At 46.9% G+C, this 26,867-nt stretch overlaps 1 protein-coding gene across 1 annotated transcript in view; it reads right to left on the bottom strand.

The window, feature by feature from the left end:
* Window positions 1-2,483: 2,483 nt before the first annotated feature.
* The window catches only part of CCM2 (CCM2 scaffold protein), a 71,702-nt gene continuing 47,318 nt past the window's right edge, over window positions 2,484-26,867 (bottom strand). Inside the window, exons 3-10 of the mRNA XM_024193807.3 lie at window positions 26,237-26,320; window positions 25,555-25,738; window positions 23,451-23,587; window positions 21,927-22,062; window positions 21,165-21,222; window positions 19,759-19,897; window positions 18,264-18,402; window positions 2,484-6,146 (exon numbers count right to left, since the gene is read on the bottom strand). Coding sequence (XP_024049575.2) covers window positions 5,866-6,146; window positions 18,264-18,402; window positions 19,759-19,897; window positions 21,165-21,222; window positions 21,927-22,062; window positions 23,451-23,587; window positions 25,555-25,738; window positions 26,237-26,320 — 1,158 coding nt within the window. The 3' untranslated portion in view covers window positions 2,484-5,865. The remainder of the gene's footprint in view (window positions 6,147-18,263; window positions 18,403-19,758; window positions 19,898-21,164; window positions 21,223-21,926; window positions 22,063-23,450; window positions 23,588-25,554; window positions 25,739-26,236; window positions 26,321-26,867) is intronic.

Genomic DNA, 26,867 nt, shown 5'->3' with positions numbered 1-26,867 from the left:
GAGTTGACAGTGAGAGCCCCAAGAGAACTGTCCGAGTCCCAGGAGAAGGGGAGCTCCAGGAAGAGAGCTGGTGTTTGCCTCGAGCAGAGAGGCCTGCAGTTTGAGCCTGGCTCCTGGGAAGGGAGCAGCAAGGGGAAGAGTATGTTGACCAGGAGAGACATACCCCATAGAGGGAGCAAGTAGAGAGTGAGGCCCAGCATGGACGGGGTGAAGCAGCGGAGTCTGGGAAGGCCAGGGGGCTGCTGGCAGTTTTCTGATGAGAAGAGGCAAGACGACAATGGCAATTCTGGTAGGAAGGAAATGGAGACCTGGGACTATTTCTTTATGTTAGTTATTGGTTATTAATGAATGAAGCTCCCCATGAATAAGGGATTATTGAAGGCAACGTGAGTCAAGACTGATTTATATAGCCAAAAGGGGAAACAGAGCTGGCTCTTGGGCCTGTGACAAAGCTAGACACATTTCTTGCTATTCCAGTTAGCTTAGAATCTAAAAATCACATTTGAATGAAAGATCCTAAATCTTGGAAACTAGTACAAAAATTGAGGGGAATTATTAATCCATGGAGTAACTCCACTGAAGACAAAGTTACACCAGAAATAACATTGGCCCAGTCAAAATGTTTCCCCAATAGAACAGTTGGGAAAATCCAACCTCAAGACATAGCTGTGCACAGCAAGAGACGCCTGCTTTTCTGTTTGGGCGCATGCTGCCAGATGTCCAGGAATTCATCTAACAGGGCAAAGCAGCCTCAGTTTTCCATTCATCTGTCCTATCCATTTAATTTGCAGGATGCTACTTTAACTGTCCCAAATTTGGGGCATCCTGACATGCTGTCCTGGCTTCACTTCAATACACAAAGCTGTCGCGTCATGACCTGATGATGCTACCATGTACTGATGGAACACCGCATCAAGACACAAATGTCAGGCTACGATTTTATCATGCCGGACAAGTATCACTGCAGTCTCGGTCACCTGATCGTTTTACCATCTGCAGAGGCAGCATATCTCTGCTGCAAGATCTCATGTCAATTCCCCTTTAGGGCAGTACTTTTCCGATGATTTTCAATGTTTTCAAAAATCAGAAGTTAGACTCCTGAAGAAGTGGCAAACTTTTCAAGAGTGCTGTGCACTCCGCAGTCCCAGGGGAGGTCCATGGGAAACTTTGGTGCCCAGTATTCCAGAAAATGCAGCCCCCGTTAGGTGCCTACAGAATATATGGATTTAACTTTAGGCTCCTGGGTTTGAAAGCCTCTTAAGTTGATGGCAACTGTAAGAATGATCCATGTAGAAAGTAATCATGTCACTGTCATCTTAGTGCTTCTGAAGAATAGAAAGGCTCTCTTCTGTACAGAAAACTAGCGTAAAGTAAATCAGCAATGGCTTCTACTTAGTCCCAATTGCATTAAGAGCAGCCTTGGAAACCGACAGAAGACAAAGATGAGGAAGTAATTTCAGAAGTGTTTTAGACTTAATACCGTTATGTAAGCTAAAACAAGTAGAGTTTTAAGGGTGTAGCAACAACCCAATTTCTTCCCCATACCTAAACTCAAGGTTACAACCGTACTAGGCAGTCTAGATGTAGAAGGTTTTCTTGATATCGTCTGCCTCTCAAAATTATATACAGAGTCAATACAGTATTTGAATTCTGAACTCAATTCTTGGACAGACCATTCAGTCAGAAATTGCAATTTCCTATCAATTTTTTTCCCAGAAAAACACAATTGCAAAGGGGGACAGAAAGCACCAGAATGCTCATTTCAACGTAAAAGAGAATGATTGTGGTCCGAGGGGAAAGCGCACCAATACCGGGAACACTTGTGTGGTGCTACTCCAGCTCTTTCCAACACTCCTTTCTCCTTGGCGTCCGTGTGCACACACACGTGTGTGTGTGTGTGTGTGTGTGTGCTGGGAAGAGGGGGGCTGAAGGACAAGTGGTGGTTGTAATGCAGGGACAGCCAAGCTTTGAGAGGATGGAGGGCAGCACTGGTCATGAACCAGGAGCCCAAGAGCTGCAGCTGCCGCACACAAGATTTCCAGCATTTTTGTATACAAATAAAGACGTGCACACAATAGATCTGACATGTTCTTTGGTGACTTGAATGTTCCTGTTGGTTAGACGCTCCCAGCAATACAAACCTGCCACTGACGAGTTCAGTCCTCCCCTTGTAGGTCACAGGGCTCCAGGGCACCCATGCCGTAGTGTATTCCGAGTGCCAAGGGCAGCAGAAACCAAGTAATTGAAGGCAGCCAGCTTAGGGAGCAGCCGTGTGCTTCCTGCTCCAACTCCCCTGTTTAAAACAGGCTGTGCTTCGTGAGGGGATGTCTACACTGCAATTAAAAACCTGACTTGGGTTGCAGGGCTATTTAACTGCAGCGTGGGCTTGGGCTGGAGCCTGGGCTCTAGGACCTTGCAAGGTGGGAGGGTCCCAAAGCTCCCCGAGTCTGAATATCTGCACTGCAATTAAACAGCCCCGCAGCCCGAGACCTACGAGCCCAAGTCAGGCAGCAGGGGCCAGCCATGGGTGTCTAATTGCAGCACAGGCCTAGTGAGAGCATTTGCAGGAGGCAGGTGATTGAATCTGCTCAAATGCAAAGCTAACATGTGGGGAGAGGGGAACCCCACTGGAGAGGCACAACAGGAGGGGAACCCCTAGAAAGCAGTAATGCCCAGAGACACGGGGCTGCTAGTGGACAGCAACTTAGATAGGAACTTGCAGTGTGATATGGAGGCAGAAGTTAGTCTGTGTGCAGAATGCCCCTGACCCTGACCAGGGAGATCTTCGTGCCTCTGCCAGCAGGCTCTGGTAAGGCTGCCCGGAAGAGACTGCATTCAGTTCTGGGGACTGCGGGGCCAGAAAGACGGTCAACAAGTAGGACAGAAGTGAGAGAAGAGCAGAGAAACGATTCCGGGGCTGGAGTGACTGGTATACAGGGGGAAAAATAAGAGTAGCTAGCTTGGGGAGATGAATAGTGCTTGGGGAAGGCGGGTGTGATAACGGTCTACGAGTAATGGAGAGAGAGAAACATCAAGGTGGAGGAATAGTTTAAGGTGGTTTTGGAAGGAGTAACAGGAAACAAATGGGGGAAGGGACAGGGGGAAATTAGCTGAATCAGGGAACACTTGCTAATGGTGGAGAGAAGTGTCTTGGGAGTGCTGGAACAATAATTGATATCAGTTGGGATATCACTGAATACTGGACTAGACAAAATCATCAAAACATACTTGGGGAACATTGGATGGACAAGCTGATTGAGAACGGTTTCCATCTAGTGTCTAGGGCCATGATCTTTTAGAGCCACAGGCTTGTTTTGCAGGAAGAACTGTGTGTGTTTATCACATGATTAGAAAGCAAAAATAACCTCTGTGGTGCTTGACTGTCTCTTTCCATGGTGAGGCTAGACATTCGGGGAACTTCAGTAGCAAAAAACTCACCCCAATGCATTCGTGGTTTATGCTCTGCCGAAGGGGTTTTTTAAAAGAGCAAGCAAACATTAGGTATGTAAGGAGTCCCTACCAGATCCCCTCCTTGAGCAGCTTCCTCTCTTAGGAGACCACACCAAAGTATCCTCAAATTCTCCATGCACAGATCTGTTCTTATCAAAAGTCCCCTTCATTCAGCCACTGCTTTTTGTCGATTCCCTGTTAGTCACTTAAGTCTGGTTTCACTGGACAGTACCATTCTCGCTCGGAAAAAAAATGAAATTTTGAACCATCCATATTTCAATATGAACCGTGGATGGCTTTTCCTTTGGGTTTTTGGTTTTAAAATAGTCATCCTAGGATCCTCTCTTAATTTCACCAACATTGAGGTAAAAGGAATGACTAAGAATATTATCTAAAAATAAAAATGAACTATGGGCATTTTCCCTTGTATCAGGCAGTGGATGTTACTGAAGATGTAAAGAATTCCAGTGAAGTTTCGGGCCTACAGCACTGTAGGTAAGGAGAACCCCATGCTGCAACCAGGTGAAGTTAACTGATGTCTTGAAGAGGAGGAGATCCCTCAGCCAGGTCAGTGTATGACTGTGCCACAGGGTCCTGTATTGAGCACAGAAAAACAGACTTTGGAGCTCTCGTTTCAGTGGAAGTACGCGTGGGAACAGAATGCCAGCTCTGTTTGATGTCCTATTCTTGACAAACTAACATGCCCAGCCACTAGTACGGGATTTTAATTTACTTTCAGTTATATCAAAAAAAGAGTGAAGAAAGAAACCCCTGGAGTCCATGAACAAATAGGGTTTTGCTACTGAAAGGGCTGAAGTATCAACCAAATGTTCCTTTGAAGGTCAGTTATAGCGGCCAGTATAGATATACATGGAATACAGATACAAAAAATAAGTGTATTTATAATTGCCTGTATAATATATACAACCTATACATTAGATATCTATACATCCATCCCATGGCTAATTTCATAGAAAGTTTACTTTATCAGTTTAAACTTGTTACCATCTCACCCTTCAAGGGTGACCAAAATCCACTCCCCATGCAAATAGCTACTGATGTTGAACTCAGCCTGACTGAGAATTTCCTGGTTATTGTAACCTTAAAGGGGAAATTCTAAGCAATAGAACAAATTTACTGTCACTTCCTGTCTGAATTCACCGCCATCTGTTGGAGTCAATCCTGCTAGATGCTCAGAGCCCTGAACTCCTTAACAGCGTCAGTCCTGCAGGAGGTGCCCAAGCACCTTGCAGGGACAGATGCTACGGGTGTTGGGGAGGTATATATGCACCATGGCGCCCTCTGGGGAGCAGCAGGAAACCTGTCCCGTCTACTTGTGCTGGACTGGGATTGAGATCGGGTTTTACTGAATGAGCAGTTGTGCTTGTGAAGGTTAAGGGGCTAGCAGCACTGGAAACGTGAATCCATGTAGCCCCAGGCCAGAGAGCACACAGAGCCACAACAGGAGCTCTCACCACACACACACACGCACGCACACTAGCCCAACCAATGACTTTGCTAGAGGTAAAAATGTGGTTCCATCTCCTATTTCCCTCAGGTCCTAGGCTTTTCCTGAGCAAAGACTGCCAGCCATGCTGAATGGCAGGATTGGTTTTCGACCTAGACTGTCCACCAGGACAGCGCTAAATGCACCAACACTCATGCCCCACTCTGCACTATGGGCTGAATTTGAACCAGAGTGCTAGAGGCGAAAGGTCAAGGTTACCCACGCCAAGCAACTCCCCTCCTGCAAGGGGACAGCCCAGAGGTCACATTTGCAGAGTTCCCTCTGTGACCAATGAAGAGCAGCCCACGCTGGCCTTCGCTACAAAACAATCATGTCAGTATCGCAGCAGACAGCCTTCAGGTTCGGATTAGAAATGTTTCGACAACACCAACACTCGGTTTAAATTATTCACATTGTGGTAAACTTCATTTAAAAAAAAAGTCTGAGTTACAATAGGAATATCATGTGCAAAACTGTAAACCCGCCATCGGGTCCCAGCGAGCGGTTACTGCTCAATGCAAGTTTCTTGCCCCAGCTTCGCTGCATCACTCCAGAGCGACGACAGCAAAGAACACACAAAACCAAAGAGAGTTCTAAGAGGTCAGAGGAAGGGACTCCGGTTCCATCACCCAACCCGGGTTACTCTCACACAGCACGCTCACCTGCACGAAGACACACACATGCCTTCACAGTAAGAGGGCACCAGCCACCATCACAAAATGGGCACCAGTGAAGCCATTGACAAGGGGGGAAATAATCACATCCCAACTCATCCTTGGAGCCTCTTTCAGACTGGAAGGTCAGGAAGACAGCAGCAAACGTTGCTGCAATCGCTACATGGGGGTGAAAGAACAATAAAGCCCCTTTGAAAGGAGCTGTCTTCTCATCCTCCCTCCCGCAGCTGTGTCTCATGATGAATCCTGGTCCATGCTGCATCCAAGAGCTTCAATGTCGTTGCTTATGTCAGAGATCATTCGGTCCCACTCGTCTCCCTCGGAAGGGGCAGACTGGTCATCCGAGCTCCCCGCAGCTCCATTCCCATTGGTCGTTGAATTGGAGGTAGTGCTCAGAGTCCGTCTGTACCTCCCGAAACTGTCTGTGATAATTCCCCGGCCATCCTTCACCCCGATGGTTTCTAGGAAGTTCTCAAAGTGTTGGCTGTCCTTTTCAGGAATGAACGGTCTAAGGCCTTCCCCAGGAAATAAACAAGGAGGAAAAATTAGTCATTTGATACATTTAGCATGACAACGTTACACTGATCAAGACTATATTCGTGATGTTCTTATCAGGGAGAGCTTTGCCCAAGTAAAGGCTTCAGGATTTGGTTGTAGGACACCAAGAAAGTCAAGATGCAGCAACTGAACTCATCCTGTCTCCTCTCCCCCAACATCTGAGGCTCAAAGAGCCGAGTTTTCTGTTTTAACTAAAACAGAAGTCACCCAAGCTGCTAGTGACTGTGTGTCACGTCACCTCCTGCACTACAGCAGCTTCCCCATCTCTAAAACGGGGTCGCTTTCTTACTTCACAAACGGGTGGTGACACTTAATTAGCTCATGTTAGTAAAGCTCAAGGAGATCCTCAGACGCAAGGGACCAGAGGAGCGTAGAGCACTACTGAGTTTAATAAAAAAAAAAGTCAAGAGCAACTGCTCTGTATCTAGGAGACGATGTACTCCCAAGCTCACGCTCTTCAGTTCTGCACTGTCTGCAGGAGCAGGCTCCCCTTTCAGTGCTGCCACCTCCTGCGGGTTCAGAGGGAGGTACTCCAGCGCCAATTATTTCCACCTTTGTCCCCATGCAGCGATTAACCATCTCTCCCAGCCTGACCAGCAGGATTTGGAGTATCCCGTCCAAGAGAGACCAGCTCTGACCCCTGGCCAGCTGAAGAACGCTTAACAGCATACCCCTGGTTATTGTTTAGACTGTATTGTGCCAGCCCCAAGGAGCTTACAATCTAGTTTGAAACCAGACACAACAAGCAAATGCAAGAAACAGGAGGCAGGGAGAGGGAGGAGAATACTACTGAGATTCGACAGACAAGGTGAGTAAGGTAGTATCTTTTACTGGACCAACGTCTGTTGGTGAAAGACAGAAGTTGGTCCGATAAAAGATATTACCTCACCAACCATGTCTGTCTAATATCCTGGGACCAACATTGTAAACTAATGAGCTCATGCAGTTACATGCTGTAGGCTCATTAGGGGACAAACTTAATTGTTTTGAAGCAAAAATCAATTGTCTGAGACTGCCATTCAGCCTCTCCATCAGAGCTGATTTCTTGGTGGGTCTTCCAACCATGGCAATATATTCCTTCTGTATAAAAGGAGGTCCCACCCTTTGACAGGATTCGGTATCGAGTCCAACTAGGACTCCATCCTAAGAGCCCTTCTATAATCACAGCTAGAGGACCTGAGACAAACAGGAACCAAAAGGCTGTTTAAAAGAGGATACAGAAAGCCAAGATCCCCCAAATCACTAATCAAACAGCCCAATTCAGCACTGACTCAGGCAGTCCCAGTGGAGTTGCCATGGGGTAGAAGTCAGCACTGAACCAGGTCCATGCATTTTAAGACTATTTCCAAAGCAGTTTCCCCAGCCAGGACCAGAGTTCAGGGTTGTTTATTTCATAGACAAGAGTTAACAGCATCATCAACAGCCTGATCAGTGTGGGGGAATGCTCTGCTGTAGGCATTGGTGGAAGCAAATCTTGCAAGGAGAAACATATTGCTGAACTCCTGAGTCCTGGCAAGAGAAACCCCATTTTGTTCACCTGTGAGGCACGATCCTGCAGTAAACCTCCCAAGGAGCACGCTCGGGGCCTTAAGGCATCTCCGTAATTTGCAAGACTACTTGTGGATCCCGTGGAATGATTACAGGCCTCTCTGAGTTTTGTCTCCCTGTTGGAGGGGAATCTGGCAGGTTACATAGAAAACAGGGGGAGCGGGAGTAGACAGACCTACTCATCACATACAGCCTCCCCACCCCCTCCAAAAAACTGCAATTTACAGTTAAAAGCAAATAGCTCTGGCAGCCTCAGTACCTGTTTGTGCTTCTGAAGACTATTCACAGGAAAGAGATTTCACATTTTAGATGATTGCTGTGATCATGGTTAGGAGCAGAGAGGTTATTTTACCTCTGTATTTGGCACTGGTGCGACTGCAGCTGGAACAGTGTCCAGATCTGGTGTGCACAATTCAAGAAGGAGGTTGATAAATTGGAGAGGGGCCAGAGGAGACGAGATTGATTAAAGGATTGGAAAACCTGCCTTATATAGTGTTAGACTCAAAGAGCTCCATCTATTTAGCTTCACAAGGAGAAGGTTGAGGGGTGACTTGATCACAATCTGTAAGTATCTACATGGGGAACAAATATTTAATAATGGGCTCTTCAATAAATTAAATTAATGGAGATATCCTATCTCCTAGAACTGGAAAGGACCTTGAAAGGTCATCGAGTCCAGCCCCCTGCCTTCACTAGCAGGACCAAGTACTGATTTTGCCCCAGATCCCTAAGTGGCCAATGCTCAAACCACTGAACTGTCCCTCCCCCCTCATCTAGCAGAGAAAGTTATAACAGTCCAATGGCTGGAAGTTGAAGCTAGACAAATTCACACCGGAGAGTAATTAACCATTGGAACATTTTACCAGAGGTCGTGGTAGATTCGCCATCACTGATCAGACTGGATGTATTTCTAAAAGCTCTCCTCTAGGAATGTCGTGGGGAAGTTCTCTGGCCAGTGTTCTACAGAACGTCAGACTAGATGATGACAGTGATCTCGTCCGGCCTTGGAATCTAGGAATTATCCTGCATTGATCCTTTTGGTAGAATCTGACTGTCAAGGCGAGGATCAAGAATCATACCCAAACGTCTCATGAAGAGTTAAGAACGTAAGCACGGCCATACTGGGTCAGACCAATGGGCCATCTAGTCCAGTATCCTGTCTTCTGACAGTGGCCAGTAGCAGAAGCTTCAGAGGGGATGAACAGAACAGGGCAATTATCGAGTGATCCATCCCGTCATCCAGTCCCAACTTCTGGCAGCCAGATTTACAGAGCATGGCGTTGCATCCCTGGCCATGCTAATGGCCACTGATGGACCTATCCGCCATGAACTTATCTAAATCTTTTCTCAACCGAGTTACACACAACATTCCCTGGCAACGAGTGCCACAGGTTGACTGTGTGTTGTGTGAAGTACTTCCTTTTGTTTATTTTAAACCTGCTGCCTATTAATTTCATTGGGTAATCCTGGTTCTTGTATTACTGGAAGGGATAAATAACACTTCCCTATTCACTTTTTCCACGCTACTCGTGATTTTATACACCTCTATCATATCCCCCCTTAACTGTCTCTTTTCTAAGCTGAACAGTCCCAGTCTTAATCTCTCCTGATATGGAAACTGTTCCATACCCCTAATCATTTTTGTTGACCTTATTTGCACTTTGTCCAATTCTAATATATCTCATTTCTCTCCATCATAGCAGCAGGTACGTGGCACGACATGGTAGGACTTCACCTAAAATATCTCCTCCTTAACACTTTGGTAGGCTTAGGGTTTAATTACCTTATTTCATAGAATAGAATATTAGGGTTGGAAGAGACCTCAGGAGGTCATCTAGTTCAATCCCCTGCTTAAAGCAGGACCAACCCACAACTAAATCATCCCAGCCAGGGCTTTGTCAAGCCGGGCCTTAAAACTCTCTAAGGAAGGAGATGCCACCACCTCCCTAGGTAACCCATTCCAGTGCTTCACCACCCTCCTAGTGAAATAGTGTTTCCTAATACCCAACCTAGACCTCCCCCACTGCAACTTGAGACCATTGCTCCTTGTTCTGTCATCTGCCACCAATGAGAACAGCCAAGCTCCATCCTCCCATCCTTCCAATCTATTAACGTAATCAATTATTATTCAACTATCTTTATTAAATATCTAATTTATGGAGCTAATTATATCCAAACTGTAGGAAGCTTCTTGTTCTTCACTTTGGCAGAGCAACAACACGCAGTAGAGCTGTCTGATTTCCGGAGGGTTTTTGCATCAGCCTTGGCATGCACTGCCATGGAATACATGCCCTTCTCCTAAACTACACCTCTACCCTGATAGAACGCAACCCGATATAACACGAATTCGGATATAACGCGGTAAAGCAGCGCTCCGGGGAGGCGGCGGGGCTGCGTGCTCTGGCGGATCAAAGCAAGTTCGATATAACGCGGTTTCACCTATAATGCGGTAAGATTTTTTGGCTCCCGAGGACAGCGTTATATCGGGGTAGAGGTGTATTAATGTTTTCCTTGTAGTTCTCAATGAGGCAGTATTGCACAGAGGAAATAACATGGGCTCCCTCTGGTGGCCAACGTAACACATTTGCCGTCCCCTGGATGTGGAAGGAACACCAGTCATGTTTGCTAACAATAATTCATTAAAAAGAGTGGAGATAAAGCCCAAAAGCCCAAAGGATTGCTCAGCACTGAGACACCTTGTGCAGCTTTACAGAGCTTAATACGTTAACAGCATCAACATGCAGATTAAAGCACATCGAGGAAAAGGTTCCGAGCTGCTTCTAGGAACATCTGTCACCGTTCACTTCCCCATTCCATGAGCGGGGCTGTTGTCTTGCAGTGGGGCTACAATACGGCATTATGCTTCCCACCAGGAGCCTAAGCATCGCTGCCCGTAAGACTGAGGCCACAGATGTCATTTTAAAGCAATGGAAATCAAGACTTGCAGAGGTGCTATGCTATACGTTAGGAACATGGGTTGTTTTTCTTTCAATAGCTCATTTAATCCAGGTAAAATTAAACCCATTCTAAAAACAGAACTTTCCTTACAATTCCCACTGTTCAGTGGGAGCAGAGTCCAATGGTGCATTGTTCAAATGGCAGGGTGGCAGCTTCCTGTCTGATTGTTAATTATTCTTTAAAAACGCTTCTTTGTAAGTGTTAGTATATAGGCTTATTTGCCATCCTGAGATAGAATTTGGGGTTTGACGTTTTGATACTCTTATATCTTATACTAATAAGCGTGAAGAACAATGAACAAAGACTGTGTGTTGCATTTCCCACAACCAGATGGGGCTTTTAGTACAATGGGAAAAGATAAGGGATACAGCTGAAGTGTTACTGGGCATGGTGGGAATGTAATACGAGCACACACTTGAAGACTGCCTCAACTCCTTATCTTTCTAGCTGTGTGATGAGAACCAGAGGAGAGGGTGAAGGGAAACCCTCTAACAGTAATTAGATGTAGGGATTAGAACCTTCTGACGCTGAAGGGTTCATTTAAACTAAGTCTGTTTAACCTAGCAGATAAAGGTCCTGCGTCCTAGCTCTGAGCAAAAGGGCCCAGCCCTGATCCTTTTCAAGTCAATGGGAACAGCAGCAGGCCTGTGGAGTTCCAATCCTACTGGTGTCATACCTTGTTGCAAGGCTGTCTCTCTCTCTCCCTAACCCTGCTGTCATACCATAGGAAGGATGATCCAGTGGACTGGGCAATAGCCTAGGGCTTTGGTGACCTAGGTTCCATTCCCTGCTCTGACACAGACTTCTTAAGTGACCATGGGCAAGCCACTTAGGCCCAGATCCTCAAAAGGTATTTAGGTGCCTAACTCCCATTGATTTCAACATGAGTCAGGGGCCTAAATACCAGTGAGGATCTGGCCTTTAGCATCTCTGTTCCCCGTCTGAACAACAGGGGGTAGTAGCACTGCCCTGCCTCATGGGGGATGTGAGGGTAAGTATGTTAAACATTGTAAGGCCCAGATACTATGGTCATGTGGGCCATACAAAAACCTCAGGTAGATCAATCACAACATTTTCAGCCCAGGGCTCAGACCTGAACCCATACTCATTTTAGTCCCACTGATATTAAATTAACCCACAAGGGGATATTATACCCTCTTCAGCAGCTGGCCTGTTTCGAACCAACCCACAGACCACTTCTGGCAATACGTCCCCAGACTGTCTGGAACTCCTCAGGAATCTTTACTGCCTTTATCTATAGGGGTGTTCATGCTACATTCAAGGAATTGAGTGAAATATATAGTGGTCTGCCAGTCCCCACCCACTCCCATTTTCATTGGTGCTGGGTATTCATAACATATCTAGTAATTTGTAATCATGTTGATAGAGTAATTCTTGCCATTTTTCTGGCGCAAAGAAAAGACAGACCTCCAACGGAATATTTCCCACGGGGGATTGGACTGGTAATGAGCTAGAGAGCATTTCACCAATTTGACTCTGACCTAGATCAGTAGTAGCTTAAGTCATTACCATCCAGGGCTGTTCAGTGGGCTGCATGAGGGGTATCAGTCCAGAAAATGGGCATCCACATCACAACCACCACCACTGGCCTACCTTCGTCCTCTTGCTGGGCACGTTTCAGAGAAGCCAAAGGTTAAAGTGGCTTTTGGAAACTGAACTGCCCCGTCTCTAGAGATCAGAATTGAGGCACTTTGGTAGGCAGCATGAGTGAAGCTGCCATTTCCTGCTGTACCAGTTCTGTGGTTTGATCTACCAGACACTTTTTATGACCTCTAAATTCATTCATAAAACATACATCTCACCTACACGAAAAAACACAACTAAAGAGAGCTCAGGCACACAACGATGGGGTATCTAGTAAAGGCTATGGTGAAGGGATAGTCTTCAACGATCAAAGTATGCAGCTGGTGGTAGCTGCTTGTCTCGCGATCACATTTTTATGTGGCCAAACTGTTCTTTCCAACTCCTTGTTTGCACTACAAAATGTTTTATAACATTCAGGCCACAGGAGTACTCAGATAGCAACAGCAAGCAGGATCTGGCCTACAATGATGCTGTCCAAACAATATCACTCCCAAAGTTGTAGAGGACAAGAACTTTCTCCAGTTAATAGGTTTGCTAACATCCAAGTTAAATGCAAATGAGTTGCAAACATTGATTAAACAGAGGCAAGAGGTGCTGGGGATTAGGAGTCAAACCCCATTATTTTTTCTAATGGTCTTCACTTCTGAGCACATTAAGGACAAAGGTAACAGGAGCCACTTGAAATGAGGTTGGAACCCAGCAAAAGAGAACAAATGTCACCCCTCTTTCTTGGGTGTACTAGGCATTGCATTCCTGTACATTTATCCTCCAAATCTGACCCATTTTAATGTATTTGTTTTTATTTATAATGCCCATAAGCCCAGATCCTCAAAAGGTCCTTGGGCTCTAAACTTCCCTGGAGCCTAGGATAAGTGTCTTTGCATAGGTTAAAAACAGTGTCACATAATACACTGAACCAACAGCTGCTCCTCATCTCAGACCCAGAAAACAGCTACTCAGAGGTGGACTAGAGACCCAAACACCAGTCCTTTTATGCCCTTCCAAACCCAAAAGCTGGGCAAAGAGATGGGCCTTGCAGAATCTACAAATTAAGGCTATGTCAGATGTTGGGGGAAGAGAAAGTTACTTACCTTATAGTAACTGGAGGTTCTTCAAAATGTGTGATTCCTGTCTGTATTCCACTGAGTACGCATGTGCCCAGAGCTGGAGGATTTTGAAAGCAGCATCCATTGGTTCACATATGTGCCCTGGCTCACCTCACGCCTCTGACCAGGGAGATAAAGGGCAGAATGGACCGACTGTCTCCCCAGTTTCTTCTTTACCGTGAATCAGAGAAGATCCAAAACAGGGGGGAAGCAGGGTGGGTAGTGGAATACACACAGGGACCACATATCTCGAAGAACTTCCAGTTACAATAAGGTAAACTAAGGTCAATTGCAAGTTTAAACTAGTTTAAATGGTGAATTCTCTGTCACTTGAAGTCTTTAAACCATGATCTGAGGACTTCAGTAACTCAGCTAAGGTTAGGGGTCTATTACAGGTGTGGGTGAGGTTCTGTGGACTGCAATGTGCAGTTCCCGCCGCCTCTCCTCATAAGTCATGTGCTCCAGCTCCCTAATCAGTTTTGTTGCCCTCCGCTGGACTCTTTCCAATTTTTCCACATCCTTTTTGTAGTCGGGGGGGAGGGGAAGGGCGCAAAACTGGACACAGTATTCCAGATGAGGCCTCACCAATGCCAAATAGAGGGGAGTGATCATGTCCCTCAATCTGCCGGCAATGCTTCTACTTATGCAGCCCAAAATGCCGTTAGCCTTCTTGGCAACAAGGGCACACTGTTGATTCATATCCAGCTTCTCGTCCACTGTAACCCCTAGGTCCTTTTCTGCAGAACTGCTGCCTAGCCCCTCGGTCCCTAGTCTGAAGCAGTGCAAGGGATTCTTCCGTCCTAAGTGCAGGAGTCTGCACTTGTCCTTGTTGAACCTCATCGGGTTTCTTTTGGCCCATTCCTCTAATTTGTCTAGGTCCCTCTGTATCCTATCCCTACCCTCCAGCGTATCTACCACTCCTCCCAGTTTAGTGTCATCTGCAAACTTGCTGAGAGTGCAGTCCACGCCATCCTCCAGATCATTAATGAAGATATTGAACAAAACTGGCCCCAGGACCGACCCCTGGGGCACTCCGCTTGATACCAGCTGCCAACTAGACATGGAGCCATTGATCACTACCCGTTGAGCCCGATGATCTAGCCAGTTTTCTATCCACCTTATAGTCCATTCATCCAGCCAATACTTCTTTAACTTGCTGGCAAGAATACTGTGGGAGACCGTATCAAAAGCTTTGCTAAAGTCAAGGAACAACATGTCCACTGTTTTCCCCTCATCCACAGAGCCAGTTATCTACCCATGGAAGGCAATTAGGTTAGTCAGGCATGACTTCCCCTTGGTGAATCCATGCTGACTGTTCCTGATCACTTTCCTCTCCTCCAAGTGCTTCAGAATTGATTCCTTGAGGACTTGCTCCATGATTTTTCTAGGGACTGAGGTGAGGCTGACTGACCTGTAGTTCCCCGGATCCTCCTCCTTCCCTTTTTTAAAATATGGGAACTACATTAGCTTTTTTCCAGTCATCTGGGACCTCCCCCGATCACCATGAGTTCTCAAAGATAACGGCCAATGGCTCTGCAGTCACATCCGCCAACTCCTTTAGCACCCTCAGATACAGCGCATCCGGCCCCATGGACTTGTGCTCGTCCAGCTTTTCTAAATAGTTCTGAACCACTTCTTTCTCCACAGGGGGCTGGTCACCTCCCCTTCATACTGTGCTGCCAGTCTGGGACCAACCGACACCGCTTTCAAAATTTTCCAGCCTCGGGTGCATGGAGCAAATGTGTACTCACCATGGAGTACGTGTAGGGACCAGCACTTGAAAAAGGGAGTGTTCAGCTACATAGAGTTTAGAGCCAGAAGGGACTGCTGGATCATCTAGCCTGACCTCCTGTATTGACTGCCCCTCACACAACTCTCTGCCGGCAGCTCGTGTACCAAGCTCGTCTACCGAGGGGCTCGCACTTCTGCACCTCCACTGACTGCAGCTGGGACAGTATCAGTCTCAGACAGACATGACCCAACCTGCTCAGGGCTTTATGGGTCAAAACTCTTTCCCCATCTGTGACATTATTGACATGAACTGGGACCATATAGATCATTGTTGCAACCAAGGTCCTGTAGTGGCACCAAATCTTTTATAAAAGGGGGTCAAATAAGGTGTCTAAGACAAGGTTATGGTTTGCTGGTTATGATTATGCTGTCTGTATGTGTGTATCATTTTTGTAGTTGAAGTTATGAATATTGGCTCTATACTGTCTGTATTTCAAACGTATGCTATGCTTCTGGGTGACACCCCAGACAAGTTGGTGTCAGCACTGCCTAGCCTGCTTGATGGCCCATTAAGGACCATCAGCTATACAATTGACCCATGGAGAGAAGGCAGATACGCCTTGTAACTCAGCAAGGAATGCAGGGACATGCCTATGGACAGGACTCTGAGGTTTTTCCATGCCACGTGATGGACAGCTTGCTTTGGGACAAAGAAAGCAGAGACCACATGGCAAGAGACTATTAAAAGCTGCTGCAGCTCCTCTATCTTGTCTTCAATCCTGCTTCTTACCTCTTTGCTACAAATGGAAGCTCTACACAAAGGACTGATGACCCATCCCAGCTGTGGATATAATCCAGAGACTTGATTTGAACCTGCAGTTTATTCTATCACTGCTACAAGACTGAACCAAGAACTTTGCCATTATTGTATGTAATTGATTCCATTTAACCAATTCTAGCTCTCATCTTTTTCCTTTTATGAATAAACCTTTAGATTTTAGATTCTAAAGGACTGGCAACAGCGTGATTTATGGGTAAGATCTGATTTGTATATTGACCTGGGCCTGGGGCTTGGTCCTTTGGAATCGAGAGAACCTTTTTTCTTTTACTGGGGTATTGGTTTTCATAACCATTCATCCCCATAACGAGTGGCACTGGTGGTGATACTGGGAAACTGGAGTGTCTAAGGGAATTGCTTGTGTGACTTGTGGTTAGCCAGTGGGGTGAAACCGAAGTCCTCTCTGTCTGGCTGGTTTGGTTTGCCTTAGAGGTGGAAAATCCCCAGCCTTGGGCTGTAACTGCCCTGTTTGAGCAATTTGTCCTAAATTGGCCCCCTCAGTTGGGTCCCGCCAGAACCAGCATCGTTACACCATCAACCTCCACCTGGAACTCAGCAGGCAGCCAGTGTGGATCCCAGAGCGCTGGTGTCTTGGGCTCTCCAAAGATACATGGCTGGATAAGCTGCTGCTGAACTCTGCGCCAGCTTCAGTTTCCAGATGGATTTAAAGGCACAGATCCACATAGAGGCAGGGCAAAGTCCTTGGATTCTAAATATCTACTTTAACAAAATACCTCCTTCACACTACCAAGACATTTTTAGATGCTATTTGTGTTGGACCAACGGGAGGGAGGTTATGCTCTTTCACTTCCTCTGTTTGTTCATTAGCAGAACCAATGTTATTCCTAGAGCTACGCAGACATTAATGAAAACGACACACACTAAGCTGACAAGGGCATGACGTGGCCCAGACGGTCTCAAAGGGCTCTGTCAGGTTAACAAGGCATTTTTGAAAACAAGGAGACAGATCTTCAGCTGATGTCACTGGAGCCTTACTCCACTGATTTTAATGACGCTAAGGCGGGGGTTCTCAAACTGGGGGTTGTGAGGTTATTACATGGGGGGGTCGCGAGCTGTCAGCCTCCACCTCAAACCCCACCTTGCCTCCATCATTTATAATGGTGTTAAATATATAAAAAAAAAAGTTTTTCATTTATGGGGGGGGGGTGCACTCAGAGGCTTGCTGTGTGAAAGGGGTCACCAGTGCAAAAGTTTGCCTTAGCGCAGTGGTTCTCAATCTTCAGCAGCTGAGGAAGGACTCTAAATGTCTGATTAGTAACACTCTCTTGGACTATTCACATTGAAAAAAATTGACAATGCGGTTTGCTATTCGTTATTTATTTTTGCATTTCTTTTAGCGTGGCTAATGAATTAAGTAGTCCGTTCACTTTCTAGTGAAGGATGGTGCAGTGTTTCGGTTGAAGACAATGCAAGGGGAGGTCTGAACGTAAACCACCTTTCCAATGGAATTTTAAAAACATTTCACAGAAACATTGCTCTGGATCCATTCCCAAGGCATCGTTTTAATAGGGACAGGCTGATCTGCATGTGGCCCTACTGCCCTCGACAGAATCGCATCAGACCTGTTCAAATGTGTGTCATAGGCCCTGTACTACTACCAGCAAAACATCCCACCCATAGTTCACATGGTCGAGACCTATACTTTGGAGCAGGAGGAACTAAGCTTGATCACCACTTTTTCAGAGAACTGCTGGGGGGCCAGCGTGTGCAGCATAGGATCATCGCCAGCTGCCTACAGACTTCTCCCATTGCACTTCTGATCAATGGGAAAAGCAAGAGAAAGACAAGTTCACATTGGACTTTGAAGACTACTGAGGTCAGTGAACATTACTAAACCAAAGTGAGCAAGAACCACAAAGCATTTGCAGCTTTACTGTATAGTTTGGCATATCAAACCCGAGTCTTGGGAGAAGGAAGGTTGTATCTTCCAGAATCCGCCCCCCTAGGATCCTGCATCAGATCAAACTATACTTCTCAGAAGGTCTGAGCACGATTCCCTTGGGCTTGACAGCAACACCAGAAGCAACTTGCCCCAAGAGGCTCAGGATGAGAGAGTCTGATCCCCCACATGCATCCGAAGAAGTGGGCTGTAGCCCACGAAAGATTATGCTCAAATAAATTTGTTAGTCTCTAAGGTGCCACAAGGACTCCTGTTCTTTTTGCGGATACAGACTAACACGGCTGCTACTCTGATCCCCCACAGGCCAGCTTTCCTCTCCCTCCCAGGTCTGTTATCTTGATGTTAGTCCAGCTTAGCTGAAACTTACCTAGTAACAGGAATTTCCTACTGTCCCCATAGAGCTGTCTCAGGTTGATGCAGAATTCGTGGATTGAAGCCCCATTGCGATATTCGTGCAGGAGCATTGCAAACTGCTGGATCTCTTGGGAAGAGAGTTTGGTTCTTAGCTAAGGAGAAGAAGCACAAGGCACGATTTGACCTTATTTCTAATAGTGGAGAAACCATGGCTAGTGAGGAACAACATTGAATGGGCTCTGTTAAAAACAGCAAGTAAGGGTCACTTAGTGGTGGACAAAGCAGGGACTGACACTCCCCTAACAAACTGACTGTTTAATCACATTAACGACTCAGCCCATGTCGTCGTTGGCGAAGGGAGACAATATTGTAAGAAATCCACCCTCTAGTGGCACGGATTAACCTAGAAATGCTGCTCCATCTTAGGGAGCTCAAGCTAATGAGTGTCTAGGCTGACTATAAGTGGGTTTTTAAGAAACAGGAGTTGAGGCCCAAGTAGCAGGGTGGGGTCTTGAGACTTTGCCCATCTGTCTTTGCAAAGCCACCAATATCCCTCTGGCTTCACCAAAACCCAGCAGAAACCGCCCTCGTGCACCCACCTTCCCAAACAAACACCAAAGTCCTCTGGCTGACAGCAGAGTTCTCCTACAGGCTCCACTCAGTACTGCTCAGTGCATCCCCCAGAAAGGACGGGGCAGCTGCAGGCCGTGGCGATACCCAGATGCACTCCAGAGGAATCAGCTCGAGAGCAATACCATAGGCAACCGCAGCCAGGAGCTACACGCCGAGCGTCAATCACCTGACGTGTACAGGTACTAACAGCAACAGCAATTCCTATTTTGCAAACGGTACCTTGTTTGTAGGTGAAATACCCACTGCTCACAAAGGGACTCAGAAAGGAGGCAACCGATTAATACGCTTTGTTTGAATCCTTCTTAGGTTATTTCTAACCCTATTAATTCAGTGACCAACTTCAGCGATTGCTCCTACAATTGTGCTCCAAATGTCAATTTAATAGCATGCTCTACCGTCCTACCCATTCTGGCAGCATCACCACTTAAGCATTGTGCATCACAGGAATCAGGCAGCTTTTATCTAAGGCTGTTCTCATTCACGAGAGCCTTTGCTAGAAGGAGGGAGGGAGCAGCCCTGGGAAGTTGTGCTCAAATCATTTACCTCCAGAGCCAGCTTCTGTTCAAACCCTATTTAGGCTCCAAGTGGAAATTAGCTTGATGGCATCTGACCTGAATCCCTACAATTCCTAAGTGACCATGAAGCAATGTTATACGAGAGAAGAAAACAAACCAAGGTTGTTTATAGGACTGGTGCTGTGTTTCTGACCCGCTGTCAGAACTTGCCGTGGGGTTCTGACTCCATGCTCAGGGCACAACTGCATTCCCAAGAATGCTGGCTTGGCTGACACTACGTAAAGCGATCATGTCACCTTGCACGCACGGCCACTCTGCTACGAACAGACAGCGCCTGGCCTCTGCTGCAGACATTCCTACCGTCATCATGTAGTCCTGGAGCAGCTCCGTGGCCGTGGTGCTCAGCTCGCTTTCACTGACCGTCTTAACGTGGGGCGACTGAGGCGTTGAGAAGGAAGAGGGCGAGTTGCCGCCTGTATCCAAAGATTCCGGAAAGGAGCTGAAATGCAATGGATCTGTGAGCCACCTTGAGAGCTCCATTACTGTCACCCCAGGACACCCTTCCAGTGTGTCTCTGCTAAACTCATTTTAGCTGAGGCCGTCTTCCTGTATCGGAAGGATCCTGGGGAGTTGGATAAGGTGTTAGGACCCCACCAAATTTAGCCAGCTCAGAGGGAAGAGTTGTCTCGTAACTCTTGTACTCAACCGCTACATGGGAGGGAAGCATATTCTATGGCAGAGGTGGGCAAACTATGGCCTGCGGGACCGTCCTGCCCAGCCCTTGAGCTCCCGACTGGGGAGGCTAGCCCCCGGCCCCTCCCCGGCAGCCTCAGCTCACTGTGCTGCCAGTGCTCTAGGCAGCGGGGCTGTGAGCTCCTGCCAGGCAGCATGGCTGTGAGAGTCGCCAGGGTGCAGTGTATTAAATTTCTCCCTGTAGGAATGTGCTACTTACAGAGCACCAGGAGAGGCAGCCATAAATAGTACACCGTAAGTAGCACATTCCTACGGGGAGCAAGTGAATACACTACACCTGGCTAGGGAAGGCTGTGCCTCCCCAAACAGCCTGGCCCCTGGCCCCTACCCGCCCCCTTCCACTTCCCGCCCCCTGACTGCCCCCCTCAGAACCCTCGACCCTTCCAACCCCCCCTTCTCCTTGTCCTGTGACCACCACCCCCGGGACCCCACCCCCATCCAACCCCCTTGCTCCCTGGCCCCTGACTGCCCCATCCCCTATCCAGACCCCTGACCCCTGACAGGCCCCCCGGGACCCCAACCCCTATCCAACTGCCCCTGTTCCCTGTCCCCTGACTGCCCCCCGGGACCCCTGCCCCTTATCCAACCCCCCCGCTCCCCGCCCCCTTACCATGCCACTCAGAGCATCAGGACTGGCAGCCGTAAGTAGTACACTGTAAGTAGCACATTCCTACAGGGAGCAATTTAATACACTACACCAGCCCTCCATACACTTTCGGAACCACGATGTGGCCCTCAGGCCAAAAAGTTTGCCCACCCCTGTTCTATGGACTTCTCTGGAATACTGTACTAAATGTAGCTACAAAGCAAGGGAATTTGAGCAGGCAGGGACAGAGGGCTGTATAGACAGCAATATCACTGTCGAGTATTCCAGCTGTAATTATCAAAAGACATTCAGCGTGTGTATTGTAAAAGTTCCCCCTTTTAGACTGTAAACCCAATGTCAGGGCTGTATAAATTATCATCCATCTAAGCCAAACCACCCCCTTCCAGAATGCGTACGATCAACTTACAAAGTGCTTGCTTCTGTTTCGTAAGATTCTTTAATGTCCACTTTTGTTGAAGAGTCATCTGCAAGGAAGATATTCCAGTCAAGCGATTTATAGTCACAAATGCTGTCTATTTCCTAACCTGCTGGTCATGGACACGCGTAGTTCCAATCTGAGTGTCCAGGGCTAGAGTATGAAAAATAAGACGTACAGGACAGGGGTCGGGGGTGGAGTCTTCTGTCGCTTAAACAGTATCTGGAGACCAAGAGCAGGATAATGCTGAATTGCAAAGCACCACTTTAATAAACTGCCTCCACTGATTAAAAAGGAAACAAAATACAGAACGTCTATGGACAAGTGCGGGACAGCTACCATGTTCCAATCTCCTATGGCCTTGCTTGCCCCGTAGCTATGGGAAAGGGACAGCTCCAAATGATGATGATCAGGGAGGAGACAGTTCTTTGGGCCATTCAACTCCACACAAAGGCTAGATCAGGGCCGCAGCTGTCACGAAGCTGGTGGCATTTGAGATGCATCACCCACTCGCAGTTCACAATACATTTAGTAGTAAGACAGGGCCCCAGGAAGGCCTACGGTTATTAAGACCTGGGCCTCTGTTTGGATCCAGTTTCTCCGTCATAGAACCAGGAGCGTGAACAGGGAAGGGAAGCAAAGGGTATTGCTACACCAAGTGCTGTGGTTCGTAGGAGAGCCGGAGGCAGAGCAAGCCTGGGTCGTAAGGGGAGGATTCTTCCTAAGAGTGAAAGGAAACGGCACTTGACATACCACTGTGTAGGGACATATGGCGCGTTGGTGTGGAGGCCCCATCAAATATTGCTCTATCTAAGAAGTCTATTGTGGACTCAGTGTAAACGATCTGGAAGACTTGGCTGAGAAGTGAGCAGAGTTCCTCTGCAGTTACCTGGGGGAGGGAGAGAAAGAGGGGTCAGTCAGGGAGGTTATGGTGCAAGATGCCTTCAAAAGAGACAGCACGTGCTTCTATTCATCCCCCAAAGGAGCTGCACCACAGGGCACACTCAGATGCAAGACTACCGATATTTATAAGGGCACGACATCACCATTAAATAGAGAGAACCCCATGGTTCCAGAACTGGGGGTGCCTCCTACCGCAGCCACCGGACTGACTCCTCAGGACACTGCAGACCCGAGGAGCCTGTTCAGGGGATTTCAGTACCTGTGCTAGTAAAAAGGCTTGGTAAAGAAGAAACCCCGGAATGTGAGCACAGCCCAATTCTGTTATTTTATACCCCAGGGTGGTCTCCAATTCATAAAGACAGACAGATTTCATGCAACCCAGATACACTCATCATCATCTTTGTTTCACAGATCTAACCTGAGGCCATTTGATGATAGGAATGTGGGGTATATTGAAAACAAAATCTGAATATTCAAGTACCCCTGACTAAGTACTTCATGGTCTTATTTCTATAACCTTGTTCTACTCTCCCCCTCAGCCCACTGGGTTTGCAGCTACCTCGCCACATCTGTCATACGTTACCTTAGACTGTAAACATTCGAGGGCAGCAACCTGTGCCCCTCTGCACGGCCCTAGCACCCCTTTGGGAGCTGTACAAATAACAGAGTTTAAGACAAAGGAGGGCAAAGCCTCTGCCCTTTAGGGAGTGGATTTATGTGGTGGCTGTTGCTCACCCTCTCTTTTTCCTGGGCAGGAGGAGATTACGAGAGAACCACCTCCCGGCGTATCATTACGCCCCTTAGCAGCAAGCTCAGAAGCACTGTGTAAGGGGGCAGTAGCCAAGCGGCTGCTTTCCCAGATTCCTGACTGCAGAAGTGGGAGCTGGGCAGCAGACAGCGTCTGCAAGGAAAAGCTGTTCTCTAGCGCATTTGAATTAGATTGTGAAGCTTGAGATGGGGACCATATTTCCTTATTTGTACAGTGCCTAACACACTGATGAAGCCTTAATAATTCATTGAATAAATATGTTGTATACTATTCTTGCCTGCCAAGCTTACCCATCTCAAGTTACTACAGGAGCACCTTATAGTTCGCATCGGGATGGATTCTGATCTCATGTTATACTGCATAGCCTGGAGCAACTCCTCTGAAGTCAGTGGAGTAACTCTAGCTTTGCGTGTAAGTAACGGAGGGCCGGAGCAAGCTATTTATTTACACAGAATAATCCCATGCAGCCTTCCTGCCACTCGATTTCACAGGTAGCAGCATCAATGCAAACCAAAGAGCTATTGTTCCATGGGATCTTGACTGAAGTTACAAGATCAGGACACAAAATTAAGACCATCTGGAGCTACAAGGTAATTAAGTCTTACTTTGTTCTCTGTAGCCAGGACCACCAAACAACAAGCTTCGACAGGTACCACACCACTCTCGGACAGCGAGCCTGAAGTAAGTGCTTTGGAGCTCTCTGCACAAAGACTCTGGCTTGGGGAAATCCCAGGGTCCTGAGCTGAGAGACAGACGCTATTAATGAATAGTGAGAGGAAAGGAGAGGAGGGTATATGGAAGTGATTAACTCACTGATGCAGACCTAGGCATTGCAAGTGGCCAGCTGCCATCCTGATCGGATTCCCATTGTTTGGGACAGAATGAGTTTGTTTTTCAAATGCACTATCCCCTCCCATGTGTGGCCTGTGATTCGCCAGTATTTCCTCCATCTTTCGGAATAGGTTTGAGATGGCGACACAGATCAGCTCCCCACTCTCATTCTAGAGTTTGGCAACCAACTTGTCAGTTTGGCAATTCAATCCATTCAGAGCAAATCAGTTTTTGACGGTTAAAAAGTGTAACCTGATCAAGTTTTGCCACTGTAGTCCCCATTCCTGTATTTCGTAAGAAATTTCAATTAGGATCAGCCAAGTACGGTCGATGGGCTAAACTGCTTTGATTATTTTTCATGTCAGCTGCAGCTGAGCTTAACTGGCCCATTATACTGCGAGAACGAAGGACTAATTCCACATCTTCCTAAGCCCCTCTATAGCATGCGCTTACACTAAAGTGTCCTGGAAGAGTGCAAGGAAGGTTGAGTGAATTAAACCTGGAGTCAACTCAGTCAGGCTATGGGGACTGCAAAGCTGCCGGAGAAGGAAGGCAATAGTCAATGGCAAGAAGAAGAGAGCTCCCTCTTGTGGAGCAGCGGTAGCTAGTGTAGAGCACGGATCCAGGCCTCAGATCCATGCATTGTATAAAACAGAAAATGTTCGACTTATGAGGCTCTTATTCAGTGAAGGGTTCTGACAACTTCATGTATCACTAGCTTCACTGTTGCGGTTTAGGCAGCTGCAAGAACCCACCAGTAGAGTTACAGCTTCATTATTGAGATATTAGTTTATTCTCTATATTGTTCATCTCTGTCAAACAAATCGCTGCCATTAGCTTCACCAGGAAGAAAAGTATCAGCTCCAATTACACCAAAAGATGCGTTTAAATGTAGTAACCAGACCTGATGGAGCGATTCCTGAGCAGTTCCTGACTTTTACAGCAGTCTCGCATGCGGATTCAGAATGAACACGCAACGCGCGCATTTCTCCTTAATGCTCAATGAGATGTGGGTATGTCGATTCGAACTGAAGTGCACTATAGAGAGCACATTTTCCACATCAGCCAGGTGAGCACTTCTAGGCAGTGACACCTGCAGTGAGTTCGGACACACTGCTGTAGTAGTGATTAGAAACGGAAATCTTTCAAAACAGCCTTCTAATAGGAGGAGTGAGGGGGGAGGGACACAACCGAACTAGTTTATGAATGGGATTATATGACAGGGTTGGCTGTGACAGCAGGAAATCCCTTCCAGCTGTATGTTCCTATGTTAAAGAAAACCACAAACAAGCACCAGTTCTATCCAAAAACTTACTGGTACTTCTAAACTGATGAAATATCTTGTTCACATGCACTGGGAAAATTAATGGCTGTTCCCACTTCACTAAGCCGATCTGAGAGCTAAGAGCCTTAAATTGGGCGTAAGCATGACATATGTCCACTTTAAGGTCCCTTTACGCCACCAGAGTGATGTAGAAAGGCCTTAGTGTAAATGAGACTCAGGCCCTTAGGCTAGGTCTACACTACCGGAGGGGAGGGGGGGTCGACCTAAGATACGCAACTTCAGCTACGTGAATAGCGTAGCTGAAGTTGCGTATTTTAGGTCGACTTAACCTGGCTGTGAGGACGGCGGCGAGTCGACTGCTGCCGCGCCGCTGTCGACTCCACTTCCGCCTCTTGCCGCGGTGGATTTCCAGAGTCGACGGCAGAGCCATCGGGGATCGATTTTATCGCATCTTCACTAGAGGCGATAAGTCGATCCCCAATAGATCGATTGCTACTCGCCTATCCGGTGGGTAGTGAAGACGTGCCCTTAGACTCCAAAATCAGAGAACAGATGCAACCTGCATTGCAATCCCTGTTCTGGCCACAACCTACCTGTTTTCAGCACTACCAGGTGTGAGGAGTCATCGCGGATGTATGACACAGAGGCGATGTCATGGATGGGGACCCTGAGTATGATATCCTCTCCATCCCGCCACACCAGCTTGACGTTGTAGGCAGACAGACTAATCACAGCATCATGTTCCTGGGTCAGCTGCCCTGGGAGCTGATGTGCCCTCTACAAACGAAAAAGCTTTCGTAAAAAAAGGTGGAATCATTTCCTGTTTCATTACCCCCAGGCGATCAAAATGGCAGTACATCTCCCCAGGGAGGAAGGGAACACCCACACACCACCCATCTGCAGTTCATTTTCTGGGCATCTGATAATTGGTCACGTATAAATCACCTTCACTATTAAAATACAAGGACTACGATCATTTGAGAATAGGAACCAACATGATACACATTTCAAACAATCCCACAATAACCCTCTTTGCTTAAGCTTCTCTTCTACTCTTGTGACTTCAGTCATCTACCCCTGCATCACATCGCATCCTAGTTCTTGGGCTGCAAGACTTCTCAGAACAAGGATCGAGACTTTAACCTCGCTGCCCAGAAGCATCCATATCTATGGTCCTACGTGCAAATATTGACTATGAATAGTAGCGACTGTAGAGCTGGTATAGTTCATTCAGCAAGGGCTTGGGATACAGCACTGGAAGGGACTGGTACCCACCTTTGCATTGTCTATTAAATGCAATATTTCAGTACGACTGGAGGGATTCAGGTACCCTGGGATGGATGTTAGTTGGCAAAAAAAAAGGGAAAGAAAAAAAAAAAAAAAAAAAGGTCCATTACCATGTGATATATAAACCGACACATTGAAATCCTTACATCTGTACTCACAGAAATTGGGATAAATTGAAAGAAGAAAAATACATTAGTTGGAAATAACTTCTTGAGCCCGGTCTGGAGAGAAATATTGCCTGGTTGTTGTCTCAATGCCATCTTTAGTAGTCACCTGAAACCCACTCACGATAGAAGACAATTGATGAAGCTACTCAAGGTGGTCACGATTTATACGACTGGCTTCTAGGAGTTGAAATTCTGCCCCTTTCAGCTGGTCAAAGGGTGAGCATCTAAGTCTAGTGGAGCGTAATCTAGCACAGAGGTTTTCAAACTTTTTAGGCTCCATACCCCTTCCCGAATAATGTAGTCTGCCACATACCCCTACTAGAGATAGGTATAGTATGACCCCATGATTAGACTGCCAAGTCTTACTAAATCAAATATGTTGTCTGCCATTATAGGATTTTTCTCGCATACCTCCCAATGAGAGCTCATGTACCCCCGTTTGAAAACCACGG

This window comes from Terrapene carolina, unplaced genomic scaffold, assembly GCF_002925995.2.
Source record: "Terrapene carolina triunguis isolate 2854851 unplaced genomic scaffold, T_m_triunguis-2.0 Scaffold111, whole genome shotgun sequence".
Lineage (NCBI taxonomy): Eukaryota > Metazoa > Chordata > Testudines > Emydidae > Terrapene > Terrapene triunguis.
The sequence above is the reverse complement of the archived record's forward strand: the minus strand, read 5'-3'. Positions and strand labels throughout refer to the sequence as shown.